General features: G+C 36.0%; 1 protein-coding gene across 1 annotated transcript; it reads left to right on the forward strand.

The window, feature by feature from the left end:
• Positions 1 to 4,293: 4,293 nt before the first annotated feature.
• On the forward strand, positions 4,294 to 9,402 carry LOC130012893 (putative ankyrin repeat protein RF_0381; the record flags this gene model as incomplete). Its single annotated transcript, XM_056100999.1, has 1 exon — positions 4,294 to 9,402. A coding segment is annotated over one exon (1,986 nt), but the record flags the coding sequence as incomplete, so codon positions are not given.
• Positions 9,403 to 16,671: the final 7,269 nt, after the last annotated feature.

The raw sequence follows: 16,671 nt of genomic DNA on the forward strand, positions 1-16,671 counted from the left end.
GGTTTTATCTACCGTCTATATTGCTCGTTTTAGATATTAGACTTCAGAATTTCTCTCTCTCTCCCCCATCCACAATAATTGCTTCGCTTACCCTCATTACACCACATTACACTACATTACATTATATTACATTACTTTTTGTATATTAACCCCATTTGTACTTAAACTACGATATGTCCGATATAATATAACAACATTGAGAGTATACATGTACATTTTTCTTTGTAAATTAAAAAACCGTTATATAATTTATGATTGTAAATAGGGAGATGAATTTATGTAAGCCCCGGCTTGTTTTCAGATCACAGATTTATATATATTATTTTTATATTATGTAAATATTTATTGAATAAATAGTGTTAGAAAAAAAACCATATCGGGATCCATCTGTGTGCTTCAATTTAGTTAAAATGCGTGGACTGTTTCGTACAGATCAGATCTTCCTTGCTAGAGGTATCCTCCTGGGTCATTCCATATCAACTGGACCAATGGTGGGAATATGATCCCCTCCGAAAACATTATAAAAATATATGTTTTAGTATGTGACCTTAAACTAACAAATCCGATTTTTTAACCTCTTAGGTCCAAAATTCTCTGAGAAGGGTCATCAATTCGTTAATTTTTTCGGGTTTTCGGGTGCTTTAAACTCACATTGCTAATAGGAGTAGAACTCTCTAACTTTGTAATCTGAGACAACTTTAGATGTAGATTACGAATGTCGCGTCACACGCAATCTACGATTCACACAGTTTGTGCCACCAGGTGGCAAAATGTGGTACAAATGCACTATTCACTATTTTTTTCAGGATTTCCACAGACTCTGGCAAAGTCACTATAGTATACATAAACTCCAAAATTTGCAAAGTCAGTTTGTCTTTTATCAATTTACGAAAGATTTGAGTCGATAGGATATATACTGTTCCAAATATTCAGTCTCGAAACTCAAAGCACATTGAAAACGTACAAAATATACCCTTTTCTTCTTCAATTTTGGCCATGTGGGACATGTTAAAATTCTGAAAAAGATTGATAAGGAAACTTCATTTACCCTACTATTGAATGAGTTTGAATTTGGTGCGTATCAAAACTCAACTTCTTGTGTAATACAACATGGGTTGTTAATTCATATTATTTTATTATGGAAATATACCTGAATTACACAACAAAGAGAGTCATATTTGTGTTTATAATATACACTATTACAACATGGAGGTTGTATTATGTACATTGACTGTGAATTATTTTGTTTAAATTGAGAATATTGGTGGTATTGGGGGGGATTTAGGCGCGTAAAAACATTCTCACTTATTACTTGTTTATTTTAGATTGCAGAAGAATGTAGAATCTGAGAACATGGATGAAATAGAGACATTACTAAATCAGCTGCAACCTGATGATATCGGGAGATTAAGCCATGACTTTATTAAATTGACTAGTCAGGCCATAGCTAAGGGGAATATAACACTATTGCAATGTTTATTTACTAAATGTCTATTGTTACAATCTGATATTAACCACAGATTGGAATTACTAACATGTGCTATAAAATCTGATTTTGTTGAAGGTATCAAGTATCTGTATTCTCATGGATTAAGTTTACAGTGTCGACATGAAGGTAAATTATGGAGTGCTTTAACCGAATCTGTCAGGTTTAACAGTTTAAACACAGTTAAATATATTTTATCTATTACTGATATAGACCTTAAACCAGACCCTGATTATTCTATTCTAATGTTTGCTAAATCGGGTGAAATGTTATCAATTCTATTAAATAATGATAGTATTAAACATATGATTGACTATAAATCTGTAGAGGGTTACACAGCCTTATATTATTGTATAAAAAACACTGATAATACAACAGATTGTCTCAACTGTATCAATGTTTTAAAAGAAGCTGGGTTGGATTTGAGGGGATCTTTACATTATGTTATACAACACCATGGTGATAATATAGATACATGTAGAAAACTAATATCATTACTAATCGAACATGGGGCTGATATTAATGTAATGAACGGGGATGATGATACTCCTTTAAAATTTGCCATAAAAAATTATAGTGATAATATAGATACATTTATGAAACTTATACCATTACTAATCGAACATGGAGCTAATATTAATCACCTGCGCGGGTCTTGGTTTACTCCTTTAACATGTGCTATACGATACCATGGTGATAATATAGAAACATGTATACAACTAATCTCATTACTAATCAAACATGAGGCGGATATTAAAAGAATGGACATGACAGGTTGTACTCCTTTAACATGTGCTATACGATACCATGGTGGTAATATCGACACATGTAAAATATTAATCTCACTGCTAATCAAACGTGGAGCTGATATTAATGGAATGATCGAGAACGGTTATACTCCTTTAACATGTGTTCTACGATATCATGGTGATAATATAGATACATGTATAAAACTAGCATCAATACTGATCCAACATGGAGCTGATATTAATGGGCTGGACAGGAAAGGTTATACTCCTTTAACACGTGTTATACATTACCCTCTTTATAATGTAGATACATGCATAGAACTAATATCATTACTAACCAAACATGGAGCTGATATTAATGGAAAGACTGTGGATGGTGATACTCCTTTAGCATGTGCTATACGATACAGCCGTGATAATATAGATACATTTATAAAACTAGTATCAATACTAATCCAACATGGAGCTGATATACTATTCAAAAAAAGTAGGGGATATTTGATTTGTAAGTGTTATTAAAGTCACGTAATGAAACTGACGAAGAAACAAATGACAAAATGAAATGAAGTTCACATTCATCGATTTATTCCAAATGATCGTTAGACTAAGTAAGGCACAGACTGACCATTATAAGGGTAAAATGATACCCGGGGTCAAACAGCAAAGTTACCACAGCATCACAACCAAGTCAGTAACGGGTAAATCCTCCTCTGTTTGCCAAACAAGCATTGATCCGACGTGGCATACTCCTAATGAGACGTCTAAGGTCATTTTGGTCCAGATTGTCCCATTCCTGTTGCAACGCAGTAGCAAGTTCTTGGACATTGGCAGGACGCTGTTGACGTTGACGTAACCTCTGTCCAAGCATGTCCCAGACATGCTCGATGGGGGAGAGGTCGGGACTCAGTGCTGGCCAAGGTAATGTGGTGATGTTCTGTTGTTGGAGGTAACCTGTAACGATCCTGGCCCTGTGACATCTTGCGTTGTCATCCTGGAAGATGAAACGGCGGCCATGACGTCGTGCGAACGGCACAACATGGACTGCCAAGATGTTGTCCCGGTAGTACTGGCCTGTAACACGCCCTGCAACAACATGTAAAGCCGTTCTTCCAGCAACAGTGATGCCTCCCCACACCATAACAGAACCACCCCCAAATCGATCATGTCTGATGACGTTAACGTCTTGGAAGCGCTCGTTTCGACGACGCCACACCCTCCTACGTCTGTCCAAAAAATCAACAGTGAACCTTGACTCATCTGAAAACATCACATTGCTCCAGCGTCGATTATCCCAGTGTTGACGATCCCTACACCAACGACGTCTTGCCTGAATGTGATGATCTCTCAAACAAGGGATCACGCGAGGACGTCGGGCGCGAAGGTGACCCCTATGCAGTCGATTCCGAATCGTCTGGCCACTCACTCTCACACCAGTGTCTGTTTGAAGACGAGCGCTGATCTGATTTGCTGTGATGACACGATTTCTCAAGGCCAAGGTACGGATAAATCGATCCTGGGCTTGAGTTGTCGCCCTTGGTCGACCTGAGCGTGGTCTGTCCTGTACAGATTGTGTATCACGGTATCTGGACCATAGCCTGCTTATGACAGACTGAGAAACATTCATCGTCCGCGCCACAACCGCCTGTGTTGTGCCGATCTGTAGCATGCCAAGGGCACGTAACCTTTCATTTTGGGTAAGCCGACGCATATCAAAATTTGTTTTCTGGTCACTAAAACAATTAAACTGATGTTTCCACCCTGGAATTCAATGCCACAATGACTGTAACATTCAAAGTCAGAGTCGTGCAAATCTTGGGTTGGACCCCCATGATGATCCCAAGCATCACCTGCATTCCATGCGGTAGCTATTGGTGCGTTTGGGCGTCACATGTAACTGGAAATGTTTCTTCTGTTAGGTTCTATAGTGACTTTTTTCGTAGTCATTTGCATATTTTAGTATTATGCCCCCAAAATCAAATATCCCCTACTTTTTTTGAATAGTATATTAATGGGCTGGGCGGGAATGGTTATACTCCTTTAACACGTGTTATACAATACTGTCATTATAAGGTAGATACATGCATAGAACTAATATCATTACTAACCAAACATGGAGCTGATATTAATGGAAAGACTGTGGATGGTGATACTCCTTTAACATGTGCTATACGATACAGCCGTGATAATATAGCTTCATGTTTAAAACTAGTATCATTACTAATCGAACATGGCGCTGATATAAGACAAAAGAGTAAATCAGGTATTACACCATTAATGACAGCGGTGCAATACGCTACTCGCACAGACATCGTTAAACTTGTATTGGGAGATGAAGATAACGTTAATAGTACTGATGATGATGGTTTATCAGCATGTAGATATTGTTTTAAACGGGACTACTCATATCCTACAAAAAAGGATTATAGGACTACTCTTACCATCTTCCAACTTTTAGTTGAGTCTGGTGCTAATATAGTTAGTAATGGAGTTAAATTACTTCATGATATTCTTACACTCGGTAATTTACAAATCTTTGAGTATTATATTGGATTAAAGTCACCAGTTGGAGATGCAACTGATCAAACAAATAAAAATATTTTTCATCTCCTTGCCCAAGTGAAATATAAATTTACATTTGATAAATTTAACTGGCTGTTCGGTTACGGTGTTGACATAAATCACACAGACTATAAAAGCAACACTCCGGTTATTATTGCCGGGTATTTGATTAACAACATATATTTAGAGTTGTTAACCAAACAAGGTCGTGTATGTGATGTTAATATACAGAACAAATTAGGACACACTGCTTTACACGCTGCTGTTATTGCTTGTTCGTATTTGAACAGACAGTATAAACAAGCGGAAATAGCTGAGTTGAAGAGGAATGTCAGCAACGAAAAGCTAAAAGAAAAGTCGCAAACTGATCGTATGAATGCATTCAAAACCCTTCCAGGTTTGCAGCAAAACATACCGTTAACTGATTCATTACAGAACAATTTGCATGTGAATTACAAGGCATTTAATGAATGTGTAGATATCCTTGTTAACGCTGGAGGAGATGTCAATATTCAAGACTCCGATGGTAAAACAGCATTAATGTTAGCTGCCGAAATCAATGATACACATATTATCAATAAACTTCTAGATGTAGGAGCGGATCGTCATATTGTCGATTATAAACATGGATCATCAGCCTTACAATTTCTTGATCTTGGTTTTGGTCAAAAGTGTTTGACACTTCTGTTAGATAAAGATTGTAGGTATCTCCTAAATTTACCAAACAGACAGAGAAACCGATTGATTCAACGAATGTTACTCTTCCCATGGCCCCAATCAAACCACAATACCAGCTTCATTCGGTATTTGATTGCTGAAAACTGTTGCCTTCAACATTTACAGTCTTCATCTACCCAAACCAATCACTACAATGAGCATGTTACTTTAGAAAACTTTAACAGCGAAAAGAGACATAAACTTCGACAACTTCTTTATCGAAGCGGAGCACCAAAAGAAGAAATTGTTTCCGTTGTTAACTTTAAAATGGAAGATAAGGCTAGGACAACAGACGAGGCGTTACATTCACCAAATAGAGAAAGGTTTGATTTGTTCTGTTTCAGCTTAACTCTAAAGGAAAAATGTGTAAGGATTATTAGACAACACATTGGACTTGATATCAAGAGAAAGGTTGAACAGTTAGATATATCCTTAGAACTAAAAGATGACGTCTTTCTCATCCATTACATTCCTAAACGATATTTCCACGATAATATTGATGATGTCTTCAAGGATGATGATATTTTGGATTCTAGAGATGAAGATGGTTTTATTTATGATGATCGACACATGGATATTAATAGTTTCATCCCGCAAACACCTGAATGTAATGATGATAACGATGGACAGGAAGATGGTTTGACACGGAAGGGGTTTAGTCGTCGGAATGTAGGTAATGGCGTTTATAACTATAAATACTATGAAATGAAAAGGACATTAGAACAATTTGTTAAAAAAGACGAAGAAGAATTGAGTACACCATCATAATCATCAGAAGAATACAACGATGATGATGATGAAAACGACGACGGTGATGATTACGACGACGACGAGGCGAAAAGTGTTTAGTAGGAAATCGATATACTAAAAAACGTTACTGTTCCAGAAACGAAAATAAATTAGAAGAACTAATTCAGTAATCGGTAATAATTGGACTTAGTACAGACCCTGTTTATTTTTGTCATATTATAGAGCACTATTACTTCATTTCAAAACTGACTAAATATTATCAATGTCTCTATTATAGTTGAACGATTGCCACTGACAATAACAGACTTTATTAGAACAAATCGGTTATCAATTCATTATATAATCCGGGTTCTTTGTATTATTGCAAGCGGGAGCTGCAGTGACTCAGTGAATAAGAAGGTGGCTCGCTAACCTGGTGGTTTCGAGTTCGCTCTAGATTTTGCCCAATGCTGACAAGTAGAACTTTCAACCTCATTTTATTTCATTTTATTACATGCTTATAACCGGATTCTAACAAAAGTTCATACTAGCTTGTACCCATATGCTAAACTCATTGTTTTGGAATTTCGAATTGAAGCTTTTCCACTCACATTTACCATCTTTGTGTTGCTATTAATCAGTAGTGTTTATAGTCTACAAAGTATCGTAGGTATAATTCATTTATCAGCACCATTTTGTCATTAAATCAAGTTAAACCACTTGATAATGCTTTCTTTTATTAGCACCATGTTGTCATTAATGGTTTATCAGCAGCATCATATTGCCATTAATAATTTGCATTGTCATTAATGGTTTATCAACACCATGGTGCCGTCATTATTAATTTGAATTGTAATTAATAGTTTATCACCTTCATATTGTCATTATTAATTTGTATTGACATTTATAATTTTGATTTGTTCCTAATTGCTTATAATCGCCATATTGTCTCGAATCTGTTATCGTAATTAATGGTTTATCGGCTTCATGCTGTACTTACTATTGTTTTTATTGCCTTATAATAAGGCTCAGGTTTTACATTGACAGTAATAATTACTATTCCTGGTATAGATGTGAACCACGTGCTTATATATGATTATAAACCACAACTTAATTGCTTAAGTATTCTAAATTACATTTATTAAGTATTCTAAGTTACCTGTAATTATAAAAAATGTATTTAATTGCTACTAATTAGCTTATAATGCGTGTTAATGCTGAGAATTCCGGAATATATTCGAACAAAACGGTCATTAAATACAGCATTATATAAACGGGGGGGGGGGGGGGTAATGCAACTGCGAGCTGCGGTGGCTCAGTGAGGAAGACGCTTACTCGCTAACCTGGTAGTTTCGGCTTCGCTTCAGGTGTTGGTTGATTCTGAAAAGTAGGACGCTTAGAATTGGATTATGACAATACTTAATACGGAACTGCCAAATTGACTATTATGAAATTGCTATTGGGGCTTTTCCACTTACATTTAGCCATCATTGTGTTGCCGTTTATAGTTTGTAGTCTACATAGTTAGTATTATATGTATTATTCATTTATCATAGATAATTAAATAAAACCACGCGACCATGCTTTCGTTTATTTGCATCATGTTGTTTATCAGCACCATGGTGTGATTATTAATTAGTAATTAATGGTTTATCATCTCCAAGTTGTCATTATTAATTTATAGTGAACGGTCTATTAGCTCCATTTCGTCATTATTTACATTGTCAATAATTGTTTATCAGCACCATGGTGTGATTGTGAGTTAGTATTGCCATTAATGGTTTATTATCTCCAAGTTGTCATTATTAATTTGCATCAATAATGGTTTATCAGCACCATATTGCCATTATTTATTTGTATTGTAATTCATGGTTTATCAGCTCCACGCTGTCACTGTTGTTTTTCCAGCTTCATGCTGTCAATCTCATTTTACTGAAATTAATAATTTATCAACACCATGGTACTAATACTTTTAATTGCATTGTTATTAATGATTTATCAACACCATGGTACCGCCATTATTAATTTGTATTGTAATTAATAGTTTATCACCTTCATATTGTGATTACTAATTAGTATTGTTATTAATGGTTTATAATCTTCATGTTGTCATTAATATTTTGTTGTTATTAATGGTCTGTCAAAATATTTTACTGTAATTAATGGTATATCAGCTCCATGATGTACTTATTTTTATCGCCTAATAATACGACCTGGTTTTTACATTGACAATTCACATCACAGAGCCTGGCATGGATGCGGACCACGTGTTTATGTATTCTAAATGGGGGACTACGAGGTGTTGGCCTCGGACCCCCAAATAAAAAGTACGAAATAAAACGTTATTATTATATTGTACATTTTCACCCGAAAAGGCTTTATTAAAATTTGCATATTTAGGTATTATAACTACTGTTCTAGTGATAATCAACTTAACAATATAGTAATTAGAATTGTTTTAGTCGTTGGGGATTAAACACTCTACGTATTGGTAGTGAGGCAACTGGTAGGTTTATTTATAAGATTTATAAGTTAGCAACTGTTTCTATAGATTTGGGAACTTATAACAACTCAAAGATATTTTAACCCAAGAAACAGTCAGTTCTTTAGTTACGTTTACTAACTATAAACTTATTAGAAACCTGACCAGTTATTTAGTTACGTTTACTAACTATAAACTATAAACCTGACCTGTTGTGTAAATATATTAGGTTTAATATCAAGTGATTTTGTGTATATCTAAGTTTCTAAGAATAATTACTAATAATTGATAATCACGAGGACAGAATTTTTATAATACTTAAATATGCAAATTCCAATAAAGCCTTAATATACAATATAATAATATACATTCATTCGATACAGCTCTGGGGGTTTTATTTTTAAATATAACTGTCCTTTGTTTGGATAGAGTGGTTCAAATGTGGTCGGCTCTTTTATATTTCTTTTTGCAAATGCTTAACTTTAACTAAAATATGTAAATGTATTATCCACGAGGATAAATGTCCAGTATTAGTACTTGACCAAAATGTATTCGTTTTAAACTATTGGCCAAAAAGTATCACTTCAATGTCTTAGATACATATTATTATCTAAAAGATTGTTTTTGGATTGTTTGCCTAAAAGTTACTATTTTGTATAAAAATAGATTATGAACATTAATTGTCGTTATTCTATTTGTTTATTTATATAAAACTCTGCCCCTGGGGGTTGGGCAATCACCAAAAATAGGGGGCATCCTTAGGGTATAAGGAATAGGTATGCAAAGTTACAAAATGATCTGTTAAGAATTGCGGCCTGTAGGTGACAAACAAATACAAGAAATGGGTGTGGCTCTGTCGCAGGGGGTCGTGCATGCACCAAAAACAATAGGGATCATTCTTAGAGTATAAGGAATTCATACGAAATTTTTTTAAGGCGATCGATTAAGAATTGTGGCCTGTAGTCGACACACAGACATACAAAAAGAAAATGGGCGTGGCTCTGCCTCTGGGCGTTGGACATGCACCACAAGAGAGAGAGAGAAATGGGGCTTAACGTCCACTCGACACAAACTAGGTCAGACGATCGCAAATAGTGATGCACATGTATTATAAGTATATATAACCGTAACCTACAGTTTACATGGATTATACTCAACTGTCACGCGCATTCAAAATAGCTTCACTCCATCAGTTTCCGGTTCCAGCCACTGTTACACACCATAGTGGGTATTATTAGCTAAATCTATTTGTTAAGGTCAGCTCAATTATTTTCAAGGTTGCTGAGATGTAAATATGATTAGGCCACATGCTTTTTGGCGATATTGTATGTTAGGGTTAGGGTAAGCATTGGGGTTAGGGTTAGGGCTTGGATTATCGCTAGCCCTAGCTGTTACATCTTGTGACTTATGACGAAAACTTGAGCTGACCTTATCATTTAGTACTAACCGGGTATTATTGGAGTGCGCATGGAATTAGATCTGTAACAGGACGGTTTCATTCCCAATCCATACTTTGTCTTTAATCCATGGTTTATTGTTCCACGAAAATACTGTCTGCTGTATGGAACATGAATATGTTAGGAATATGGTATGTGACGTATTAACCAGGGTAAAAGGAGTGGGGGTAATATAGGCTATGCCTGTTACCCAATCCCTATTTAGATGCAAATCTGAATGAACAATATTGCTCATAACAAAAACCTGGGGTAATCAAATGTTTGTCAGAGTATCCGCATGAGGACCTTTCAAATTAATTTTCATCCACACGGGAACATTTAAATTACAAATTACACGTTGCAATATCAACATGTTTTCTCAGAAAATCGAGTTCTAAATCAACTTAGAAAATGACAGGTATTACTACAACGCCACTCCACATTTGTTAATTTAGGAAATGGAGGAAATACAAAAATGGAAAAAATACAAAATCAATAATGGTATGAGCAAAAGGTAGTAAACTAGGGGTATGCCTGGTTCAAACTACATAATGCATAAAATTTATATAAAGTTAGTCCACAAAATACAGAAAACATTTTTACATAGCTGATATGTCTTTTTAAAAATGTCATAGCATGTTGTTGCTATTTTGCTTACCTAAAGATGAATTCTGTAATGTCAAATGTCAACCTGGGGGGTTGGATGGCTGAATGGTTAGCGTGCGCGCGCTGTATCATAAAGTCTGTCATTGAGTCAACTGGCGTGGTTTCGAATCCCCGGTTGTACGTGACAAGGAGTAGGGTCGCCTGTCCAACCTCGTGGGTTTTCTCCGGGTCCTCCGGTTTCCTCCCACTGCTAAAGACCCCTATGCGCAAGCGAATTATTGAAATAAAATTAAACCATATGTTAGTCCCGAAATGACCTAGTTTGTGTCGAGTGGACGTGAAACCTCATCTCACTCTCTCTCTCTCTCTCTCTCTCTCTCTCTCTCTCTCTTCTCTCTCTCTCTCTCTCTCAAATGTCAACCTACCCATCTATGTTACTTACAATGATTGCGTTAGTTTACTTGACAAATGTAACGATCTGAAACATTTACAAAGCACTGCAAAGACCGGGTATCGTTTGGCACAGTCAACAAGTCACATTCCAGCCGATTTTGATCAGATTTCTGCCAGGTTTCAACTGCATAAGGAATAAAATATATACAAATTTATTTGAAATTCAAAATGTCTTTTCTAAAAAAATTGCCATAGCAGATTCTTCTGGGTAGCTGTTGTTGCCATGCTTTGTGCCAGTCACAAGGAATAATCCAATATGAATATGTTAACCCATTCCTTGTTTACAAATGCAATGGGTGGAAATATATAGTTAAGAGAGAAATGGTCGGGGTGGTGTAGGGTCGCCTGCCTTACATCGTGAATTATTTTCTGGCTGTAGGGCCGCCTGCCTTACATCGTGAATTATTTCCTGGCTGTAGGGCCGCCTGCCTTACATCGTGAATTATTTCCTGGCTGTAGGGCCGCCTGCCTTACATCGTGAATTATTTCCTGGACCCTCGCCCCCCCTCCCACCACCATCCACACTGCTAATAAATCCTATATACAAGTAAATTATTGAAATACATCTTTTACCATGTGTTTTGTTCGACATGGCCTACCTCGTGTTGAAACAGGTGCCCTTAAAAACATGTATGGCAAGGTGTTGGGGCATTTGTGTGGAACTTACACAAGATATTAGACTGCTGAAAATAAATACATCCAACAAGGCTAATGTTGAAGGGGTCGAAATGCGGGTAAATTAACCACACAAACAAGTGTTCAAGTTTATTACAGTTTATTATAACTGTATAAAAAAACACGGAAATTATACAATTTTAATATAAATAACCTGTATAACTATAATCAAACACCTAAATTTAACGCATTCATATTCATTAAAATGATATATTACATATTAATAATAAAACATCTAAATACTATTTTAAATCATATATTTAATTGCTAACTTGTATGAAATATACAGGTATAATATAATTAACCTTAATAATAAAATTAGATGGAAGTTAAACCCTATTTCTCTCTCTGTTACACTAGAAGGGTTTTTTAATCAATTAGTCAAGGACGCTTGACTAAGGTGAGTTACCTTAAGCTATGTATGTAATAAAATATAGGGTATTATATAATACAATGTATGAAAATGAAAAGGGGTTTATCGTCCTACTGCTTTGCTCCTGTACTGGGCTAATGAAAATAGGCATAGGTTATACAGTGTGTTATGGGGGAAATTTTGCCGGGAAGCGGCACTATGGCCTAGTCTTATATTGAAGTACAACTGCCAAGGGATCTTCTACGTGTACACTAATGTATACTCGGGACCTTGGCTTTTTGTCCCATCCGAACGACGACTAGACAGCTGTCCTTGTGATGCCCTCCGTGCTGCTCCACTGACAAGGGGAAAATCCCGATAAACTTTCAGAGCCAATGCAGGGATCGAACACACGACCTCCAGGCTAGCGAGCCAGCGTCTTAGCCACCGTGGCTCCGATCTTCTTTAACCCAAACCCCTACTGTGTCTAACAGCCATTCTTAGGTACGCATTTCTATTAAATAATATAAACTATATAAACGGTTAAAGTCGTAAATATCGCATTTTAATAAAGTGGGGTTTAATATAGTACCCATGGTTGAGTTACTATACCGCATCACATCGTTCAAGATGTTTTACGGTTCTCCGTTTAATATGTAATGGAGAAACATTTACATAACATTTGTCAGCATGTGACAACCTACTTGAATTTACATTAACACTTGCATTGATCAAATTGTGTGCGTTTATAACGATCCACTTGAACTGTTCACTCTTTCATAGTGCGACTCGCTTGACTTTGCATTGGTAAATCAAGTCGACCGATCTCTGATAAACTAGCGGCGGCTATATATAAAAGGGTGTGTTAGTTCAGACTTAGATTATATGACATCATTCTTGCAGTGTGACAAATATAATTGACCGTTCCGTCAAAGACTTATAGCTCCTCCCACTTTTTATAATGACCTTAGACATTAACAAACATCGTGGAGTCGACGGAAAGGTAATTACCTGGATGTCCCTGACTGAGAAAGTTATTCGGTATTTTCAGGCGTTGTTCCCCTTTTTCAGCCGTGCAGGTCAGAGCGTCTGGTCGTTGGGGTGTGGCCAACACCACAACTTTATACACCTTAACGTGCGTGTTAAAGAAAGCCTGAAGTCGGTAGGAGCTCGGCTGGAGCAGCACAATATGAAGCCCCATTTCACCCGTCCGTTCCGTTATAATTTCTCTACCTTATTAACCGTTACTATTTATAGTTTAATAGTACTACATTATACACTTTCTTCAATTCAATTTTGTATGAATACACCCTCGAGTGTTTAATTATAAGAACAGGGTTGGTTGACAAAACTTATTTCTTTACAAGCTTTAATTTGATTCTCGGAGATATGCACTCTACTTTGATATGCATCGAGCAAAGAGTTTCTTTGAATAGTAAAATAGTGACGAATATAGATTTCGTTGAACCGGCAAATCCCAGGGAATGACCAAAGTCTACTATTACTTTCTTTTACAGGCAATTTTGTTAAAGTATGACTGTTTATTTAAAGGTGGGATATCCCATTTAAAGCGCCATCAAAGTGCCGTTGGTGTGAACCTAACTTTAGGATATTATATATGCGCTTCTTACATCCGATATCATACTTCAATAAGTTATATGACATCCGGTCTGTAATTTATTCGTTTAGATGTCACTAAAGCCTGAAATAAATTATTCGGGTATAATATTGAATGTAAAGGCGTTAATTTTCTGACCAGACTGAAAAAAAAATAGTGTTTGGCTTCGAAAAGACGGTTCCCAAAATTGAGCCGAAATAAAACAAACTGACACAACGGATAATCTCGGATTTCATGTGGGCTAGGAATGCCACGAATCGTCCCGAATCCAAACGTTTTCCTTTTCGTAGATAAATCGTTGACGGTTCTTGAAATTTTTGAGTTATTCTTATTTGGATGTTACACATTTGTATTGTTCGTAACAGTGTAACACTATCTAAGTGGTAACAGAGATCAGTTTAGTAAATACAGGATTTATTTACATCAGGTATATATAACACCTACAGTTACATAATACAACAACAATACGGGAACTTAAACTATACAAAAACTAGTCTACGACAGGAACACATCTAAGAATATTAAATCCACCATTCTGCCCCTCTGCCAAGGCAGCGGCTGAACTCGGGTGAGTCCATGCACTCGTCAAAGCCTTCTCTGCCTGTCTTGTGATCGTCTCTAGTCGACTGCCTAACTGTCAGCAAACTCCTCGTTATATACCTTCGGACACATGGTCATGTATACACGCAATGGTTCCTTTTATCTCGTCATGGAATGCTTACTGACCAGTGCGTATTTCTTTGAAATAAATGGCGTCTCGTCTGGTGTCAATGTGTTATGGTAATCAATTTGTTCTAACGTATATTGGCATTATAGAATAAAATGGCGTCACTCTTATGAAACTCAAATAACAATTGGCTCTTTTACAGTCCCATGGCTTGAAAACTGACAAACTAATTTTGACACAGTTTGTTTTTGTTCATGAAGTTACATATATATATGTAAAATATATGAATACGCTAAATGGATTTTCAATAGCATATTTTTCACCCTTTGGCTTAACTTTAAAACAAAATGTGTGACAATGAAAGTGAAAGTAAAAAAACTGAGGGTGGTGTTTTTGCTCCATTAATGGTCACAACCTTATATCAGATTGTAAAAAAACAGTAATTGGCTTCGAAATGACGGTTCCCAAAATTTATGTGAAATGAAACAAATTGACAGATGGGAAGACAGGGCATATTAACTTTGTTTTATACAAATGGGACACGAAATAATTAATCTAGGACTCAAAAAATGAAATAGCGAATGGCGGCTAATGAAAATTACCAAGACGAAATATATTCACATTTTTCCTCAAATGACCATTTAACCCCTGTGATCAATGTCAAAAAGAAATATTCATACACCAAAAATTGAAATGTTCTAAAGATTTTTTCGAGCAATATGGCAACTATGTTTTAAAACATCGATACCGTCGGTGATTTCGTACATTTCGCATTGTCGCAGAATGATGGAAATAGCTTTATCATCCAAGTCATATCCACTTTTCCAGTCAATCCGAAGTCATCGTAACGATCCGACAAGTAGTTGCTGGCATATTATCAAAATGGTAAAACATAAGAAGAAACAGAAAAAGAATCCGATCTAAACTGCCCTCTGTGTGTCCTCATTATGTATCGACCATTTAGAAATATGAATGCGATATGAAGACTATAATTGATTTGTAATGATTTCCACGTGGATGCCAATAGACACGGATTACATTCGGGTAACACGGTGAAGCAATTTCTTATGCGGTTAAATAGAATTAAAACCAGAGCTGTTCCCCCTTTTTACACGTTGACTTTGTATCTTTAACAACTATTATCCCCACAACAATCATATTTCTATTAGAGCCCTCTAAAGAAATGTGATCTCATTGTGATAGTAATATGTGAATATTAATGGTTAACTGTTTATTTGTAACACGTTTCTTTCACACATCAACTGACAAATTGTTTTGTGCGCATTACATATAGCCACACATAACAACTAAAACATAAAATATCTCTTACGATCAAAGGTGAAAAATCCTTTACTCTATAAAGCTTTTGTTAGTTTGGTGTACAGAAATATAGTGTATACATAGTTTTTATCGTAAAATCCCAGAGAATATAGGTTTCGGTGAAACTGAAAATCCCAGGGATTATATTAAACTTAATACTAACCAATTCAAATTTTAAAATAGATCACTTTCCGATTTTGCCGGTCTTTTTTAATCCACCTAAAGCTGCACATCTAAGCATGGTATCTGTAAAGCTAGTGCACTAGCTCAGGCGTTAACAGTTTGTCGACGTAATTTTACTATTAATTTTAGTTTGGGTTGGTTGAGAATTATCGATTCTCCGGAATATAGCGTCGTCCATTACAGTGACATTTACTAAATAAAATAAATCTGTTATTTTATGCTTAGAGCATACTCTTTTTACTATGAATACACAGTTCTATGTATATTCATATTAAAAAGAGTAAGTTAACATATGGTTCAATTTTATTTCAATAATTCGCTTGTGCGTAGGGGTCTTCAGCAGTGGGAGGAAACCGGGGGACAGGGAGAAAACCGGGTTTGGACAGGCGACCCAACTCCTTGTCACGTACAACCGGGGAATTGAAACCACGCCAGTTGACTCAATAACAGACTTTATGATATAGCGAGCACGTGCTAACCATTCGACCATGATTTATGTTGTGTTGATGTATCATGTTTCTGCAGATTATGTCTTGTACCCATAAACTTCCGTTTTTATCATCATTTAATTTAAGCATGCTGATTTTAATTTGCTGTGTGCATTTTTCTGTTTTGACAAAGATATCTGTCCTTTCTCAG

This window comes from Patella vulgata, chromosome 1 (assembly GCF_932274485.2).
Source record: "Patella vulgata chromosome 1, xgPatVulg1.2, whole genome shotgun sequence".
Lineage (NCBI taxonomy): Eukaryota > Metazoa > Mollusca > Gastropoda > Patellidae > Patella > Patella vulgata.